The sequence below is a fragment of the Poecile atricapillus genome, chromosome 4 (genome assembly GCF_030490865.1).
Source record: "Poecile atricapillus isolate bPoeAtr1 chromosome 4, bPoeAtr1.hap1, whole genome shotgun sequence".
Taxonomy (NCBI): Eukaryota; Metazoa; Chordata; class Aves; order Passeriformes; family Paridae; genus Poecile; species Poecile atricapillus.
In genome coordinates, this window is record NC_081252.1 from 33,745,076 (window position 1) to 33,751,662 (window position 6,587).

A 6,587-nucleotide genomic window follows, 5' to 3' on the forward strand; every position below is an offset into this window, starting at 1 on the left:
CCATATCAATGTCTGTCAGTATCTGCTGGGAGGGTGCCAAGAGGATGGAGCCAGGCTCTGCTCAGTGATGCCAAGCAGTAGGACAGGAGGCAGTGGGCAGAACCTGATGCACAGGAAGTTCTACCTGAACATGAGGAAGAACTTTTTTACTGTGCAGGTGACCATGCACCAGAATGGATGGCCCGGAGAGGTTGTGGGGTCTCCTTCACTGGAGATACTGAAGAACTGTCTGGACACAATCCTTTGCAAGGTGCTCTGGGATGGCCCTGCTTGAGGAGACTGGACCACTCTGGTCCCTTCCAGCCTTACCCATTCTGTGATTGCTTTCATACACATATCTCGATTTGGATTTCATATGCAAAAATACATGCCCATCCATACAATTATTTATTGATATTTAATAATGACAAGATAGCTGCTTGGCTGAATAGTAAAATTGAAGTAGGGCAGCTTCATACGAAATCCTTTTATATGCCTACCTTGCGCAGATTGATCCAAAGTTGGGCTACTTCAAACTTGCTGTATAGCAGGGCCTGTTTTACTACATGTCTTCAGGAAATACTTTTGAAAAAATCTTCTTGAAATTCTGAAATTATTTCAATTCAAGAAATATAACCCCTAGAAATCTAGGTGTAGCTTAGAAAATGCACTGTTTAATAGAACTTTAGCACATTTGGTAGGGAAAACAGAAATCTCCATTTTAATTCCTATGCTCAAGCAATCAAATGTATTATGTCTTTATTCTGCCACCTCAAATCACATTATCCATGATTGTGGGGAAGAAGTACAGTTATTTTCTTTTTGCAGGGAGGAAAGTTGAACCCAGTTAGGCACTGCAGGATTCTGGTAGCGTCATTACAAGTTCATTTTCCCAGAGGAAAAAGAGCTCTATGAGAGAGATTGCTGCGGTTATGTAGTGGTGCAGAGTAGATACTGGCAAAATTGACAAGTGGAGTGTGAAAAGCCTCATGATCAGTTGCAGGCATTTTGCATGCAACAGCTCTACATTAAATAAGTATTTCTAAATAATTTTCAGAAGTTCTGCAAGTTGTTTCAGACTTTTCTTTTTCTTGAGACAGCTTCATTGACTGGAATGCAGCTTGTGACAGCCAGTTTTCCAACATGTATTGTCCACTAGAGATGAATGAATATGGTGCTTTCCCAGAAGGTAAGATGAAATAAAGCTTATTAATTAGAACAGAACATGGTTATTTTCCTCACCTTTTATAGAACAAAAGGCTGAGCTGGTCTATACACACACGGGTGTTCATTGCTTAAGTGGACTTCACGTTTTCCAGCTGAGTGCTCTGTAGTAATAAACAATGGCTGCATGTGGTGGATGAGAAGATTGGCCTTTGTATAGAGTTACTAAGCCTGAAAGGGCAGTATGCAGGACTCTCAGAAGGAATAGAGAGAAATGCTTGTGCCTACAGTATTACACATATCTTTTTGCACAATCTTCTTTGTTTCCCCTCTGTCAGGCTTCTGCCTTCCAGTGTGTGAAATACAAGGTCTCTTGTGACCAATTACCTTTCCAGGCTAGAGTTTCTTGGCTTGGGAAGCACACTGGCAGCAATCTAGAATTCTTTAGCATTACCTACCTAAGTAATAATGAAAGGTCAGACTGCAGTATCCCAGGCAGTGCACTGATCCCCTGGGTGCTTAGAGCTGAGACATGTTGGCGGTGAGGCCTGAGGAGGTTCTGCCGTGCATGTTCTGTCTAATAAAGACTCTGTTCTCCAGTAAGGGGATTGCCAAGTCTTTATCCTGTCCTCCTGGTAACAATTTGTTAGTGGGTCCCTAAATAGAGAGTGGTAGTCCTGTTGACAGAAATTGATACGCTTCGCTGCTGTGCTACCCTGACGCTGCATGAAGTCACTGAAGGATTAGGTCAGTCTCAGCCTGGCTCACTCTCAAGAAGATTCAGTGTTCCTCCAGAGAAACGTTAGTAGTGTTTTATGTTGCAAAAGCCTTACTATGTCTTCCTGATTTTATAAATTACAGAAAACATGAACTACCCCAGTGGCTTCCCAGGTACTGCAGCAGTGCAGAATACAGCCTTCATTGACCAGAACTGTCCCTCCACCTGGAATGCTCCTCCCAACATGCCACCTGCCTGGGAGCCTGCCAGCTATGTCAACTCCACAGTGAGTATTGTCACTGTGAGGCGCTGCCTTTGCATGCTCTCAAAACCTTCCTAGTGTATTCCTGTCCTTTCCCTATGTGTTGCTTACATGAATCTTCTAAAGTAGGGTGATGTTTGTGTTTAATGCTGGCCTTGGTAGCCCAGGTTTTTCCCAGATGTTTGTCAAGGACGTTACCAACCTTGTCTGCAAAATTTTAAGATGATCCTTTTGCCTGAAAATTGACTAAAATCAGCTTACATATGGAAAAATGTTTGGGGTTACGTAGTCTACTGAGACTCTTTTCTATCAAAATCTGGGTCCAGTTGAGAGCTAAACCCAAAAAGTGCTGACAAGAAAACCCAGAGAAATTTGAAAATTGAAGAGCTGAATGGGCAGTTGCTCTCAGTGACTTTGACAGGGATTTTTTTTGGTAGGAAATCCAAGTGATTTAAGCTGGATTTGTACAGATTTCAGAATCCAAACTTTGACCTGTTATATTCCAGACTAGCCATGTTTATGTCATCCCATAGTGCAGTGTAGTAACTTCAGTTCAAGGTGGTCTTTAATTGTAACCATATTCTTTCTGCTCATATTTCAAAATCCTCTATTTTAGAATTTTGATTTTTTTTTCATTTACTGTAGGTTTATTTTGAATAAAACAACCAAATAAAGTGAGAAATATTTTCAACTGTAAAAATGAAAATTCTTCTGTGTTAAAAAATGGCAAAACTGGTAGAAGACTTTTTCCTAAAATAAACATGGCTTTATTTAATATTTTATTCAGGAATGCCAGGAAACACAGAAGGTAGAGATTGGAAAATGCATTAGATAATTCAGTTCATTTCCCTGGCGAGCTTTTCTCCACAATACATTTCAATGTTTCATTCAGTTTTAAAAGTCCCAAGACTTCCATGACCTTCGCTGGGAGATTTCCTTGTGGACTAACACATCTTGCCCTCCAGGAGGTTCTTTATAAGCTTTCAAAATTTTCTAGCTAAATTCCCTAGCTCCCAATTATAGTCTCATTTTTCACACTGAATATCCCTTTCTGCTCCCAGCATGCACAGTCTTTCTGGACTGACACATAGTTCAGCCCTTTTCTTGTCATTTCTAGGCATCCTTCTCTTTTAATTTTAACTCTCAAAGTATGCATGGTGTTCTTTGTGTGTCTTCCATTTCTCGTCTATTTTCCTCAAGTCTGACCAGAACTGAGTAGTATGTTGTTGTTAGAGTAATATCTGTGCTGTGCAGGGAGGGCTTTGTTCAGTGAAGGGCCTTCTCTCTCTCTCTCACACACACACACACACACACAGATTAATGCTGCTGTAATACTTTTGGCAGCCATATTTCTTTGTAAACTCCTGTGTAATTTTCTACTTGTGGATTTCTTAAGTCTCTGCATAAATGCTGCTTCCTCCCTCCCATTTAGCACTTAGCATTTCCAGATTTCCCGTGGCAAACGGTCCATGTTGCAGTTTCCCATGCTGGTTTTATCTTGCTCTGCAGCCCTACCTCTCAAGCACCCGAAGCTTGTCTCCAATGTCTGGACTTTTTGGTTCCATCTGGGCACCTCAGAGTGACGTTTATGAAAGCTGCTGCCCCGTCAGTGCCACGACTCAGCATTCAACCCATGTGGAGAACCAGGCAGTTATGTGTAAGCAGGAATATTATCCGAGGTTTAACCCTTTCCGTGCCTACATGAACTTGGACATATGGACTACAGCAGCCAATCGAAATGCAAATTTCCCACTTTCGAGGGACTCGGGTTATTGTGGAAACGTGTGAAAGGAATTTGATTTAAAAATGTGAATAAAGATGCTTGCAATTTTGATTACTAGAGTAAGCTGGTTGCTGAATAGATTACAATGTTGGTGAATATTTTGGCACTTTTATATTGAAAATAAATTTTTTTTTACTGAAGTCTGAGCATTCAGTGCATTTTAAAAAGCACAGCATATTCATGATGCTATTGTCAGGTGAAGGCTATAAATTTAAAATTAAAATTTTTTATCATGATTAAGGACAGTATTAGTTCTTAAGAGCATCCATGATCTGCGCATGTTTCTTCTGAAGTTTACATTCTGTGGTATAAATTAGGAGTGGTTTAGCAGTTGTAGGTGCAAACTTACACCCATAAGTAATTGCATCTGTACCAAATAGTAACTGGGGACCTACCTGTTGATGCAGATCAGAGAGTTCCAAATGGTGCCACTTCTAGTGCTGATATAATCGTTCGTGAGTTCGCAGACTTCTGGCAGTAGGAAAAAGGCTGAATTGTGGCTTGTTTATCTGACTTCAAAATGCAAGCTGTCACTTGAATGATGTTATGCTTGTGCAGTGTGGGTGAGTGGGCATTTCTTCCAGGAACTTTTCTTGTGAGTGACTCCTGGCATTTTGTGTTTTTATTTTTAGCCTTTGTGTTGCAGTAGCATTTTCAGTGCATTTAATTGCACTTGTTTAAAATGCCAAAGCTTGAACTGAAAGAAATGTTATTTTGAGAGCAGAGTTCACACCACTCTCCAAAACAGAATGATATTGTGCTGGCTCATGTTAGGAGACTAAAACTCTGTAGTGGAAAAGGTACCTGAGGAAGTGCTTCCACCCATGTCAGGACTTAGTCCATCATGCAAGATGTCTCTGCTTACCCTTCCTGTAGAATTTTTTCTTCTGCATGGCAGAGCATGTCTGGACATAAAAAGGAGGGGGAGGCATCCCTTAGGTCAGAGATATCCTTGGCACGAGGGCACTTGTCAGGGCTGAATAGAGAGTGAAAGCGGTTCCAGTAGCAGTCTTGTACAACTGCTTAAAGAGCAGCCATAGAGATGGCAGAACCAAATTCTGTGCTGCGGTGGCCACAGGCATTAGGGCAAGTGGCAGTGGTCATGGATTGCCACATGGGAAGCTGAACGTGAAGAAAAATGTCATCCCTTGGAGGGTGATGCTGCAGGAGAGCAGGTACCTCAACAGGTGGACAGATCTCCGCTTCGTATTTGTGGCGTGGCTGAATGAAGCCACACGTGATCTGCTGTAGTGGAGGTGGCAGACCTTCTCCTCATGGGAGGTCAGACTGGAGACCATCCAGGTCCAAACACTATTTTGAGGATTCTGTGAGCTTAAGCAAGTTTCTTACTTTTTGCTACTTAATTTCCTCTTGCCCTTTGTTCACAGAGTGACTAGAAGACAAGAGCTGTTTGACAATAAGAAATCAAGGCACTTTTTATTTGTTTTTATTCAAAGGCAGAGGAGAAAAGGCACTGCAAAATAGTTCACAGACTGCATGCTCAGTAATCTGAGCTCTCAGACCTAAATTCTGGCCCTGCTAGTCTCACCACATTGCTGAGCTATCGGACCAGCTCCCTTATCTTACTGATTTCATCCAGAAATACCATTCCAGGGCTTGAAATAGTTTAGCAGAAACAGTGCAAAAGGTTTGTTTCAGTAAATCAGCAGTTCCTGCAAAACAAGCTTTGCTGAAAGTTACCTTGCCAGCTGTGCTTTCACGTGTGTTTGGGTTAGCTCAGAAGGTGGCCAGGGACTGATTGGGAAACTCAAAAGCTGCTACATTTACCTGCTCTAATTGCTCGGAAAGTGCTCCAAAGCCTTCCCTTGGTTTCAATGTCAGAAAAATGGGATCGTCACTGAATGCTTCTCTGAACTGTGTTGTTTTAATTGCTTGATCAGGAATTAGCACCTGGAGTCTACGGCTGCTTTCCATGATGTGTTGTGCTGGGCAGGAATCTGTTTGACTTGAGTTTAATCGTAATTGCTCGTGATTCTGAAGGAAAGTTCACGTGTTCCTATGAACTTTGATGCTCCTGAAAATGGTACTAAGCCATGAGAAGTAGTCATAACCACTGATGTGCTTTCTGTGCACCTCTTGCCTATGGTAGGAGACTTCAGGAGGAATAGCGTGGGAGTATAAACACAATAAATACAGATTTTAAAAAAAAGTGATCCTTTGGTTTGAAATTGAATGAAGTTCTTTATTCCCTGGATAATATTGCTTGTTGTATAGCATGCATGGATTTTGGATAAAAGGGCACAGGAGAGGATATGGAAAGCTGTGCTTAGTTTTCTTAGTTATTCTGTTAATTCCATTCAATGTTTCAAGGAGATCCTTATTTTCTGTGCAGTGAAGGGAGGCTTTCCTCAAGTTCCAGTGTAAGGACATGGATTTCTTATATCTGCAACAAACTGTAACAACAACCACAAAATCCCATGGAGTTCTGATAGGCTCCAAATCCCTGTTGTAAGTAAAGTGTATGTTCTAAACAGTGTCAATCAAGAGGAAAAGAGAGGAAAAAGTATGCAATAAACCAAGCAGAGGCACTGGAGAATTCAGGGAGAGCAAAACCAGACAGAAATGTTTGGAAAAGAAGACATGTGTGAAAAATTCGGTCAGACTTGTTCAAAGTGCCAACAAAAGACAAGGGGAATAAGCCACAAAGAGCTTGAGAAATA

At 41.4% G+C, this 6,587-nt stretch overlaps 1 protein-coding gene across 14 annotated transcripts in view; it reads left to right on the forward strand.

The window, feature by feature from the left end:
* The window catches only part of TMEM131L (transmembrane 131 like), an 83,367-nt gene extending 79,321 nt beyond the window's left edge, over positions 1 to 4,046 (forward strand). For all 14 annotated transcript variants that reach the window (XM_058839183.1, XM_058839178.1, XM_058839179.1 and 11 more), the window contains 3 exons: positions 1,080 to 1,168; positions 2,005 to 2,147; positions 3,633 to 4,046. In XM_058839183.1, the coding sequence (XP_058695166.1) occupies positions 1,080 to 1,168; positions 2,005 to 2,147; positions 3,633 to 3,911 (511 nt within the window). In that variant the 3' untranslated portion in view covers positions 3,912 to 4,046. The remainder of the gene's footprint in view (positions 1 to 1,079; positions 1,169 to 2,004; positions 2,148 to 3,632) is intronic.
* The last annotated feature ends 2,541 nt before the right edge of the window (positions 4,047 to 6,587 follow it).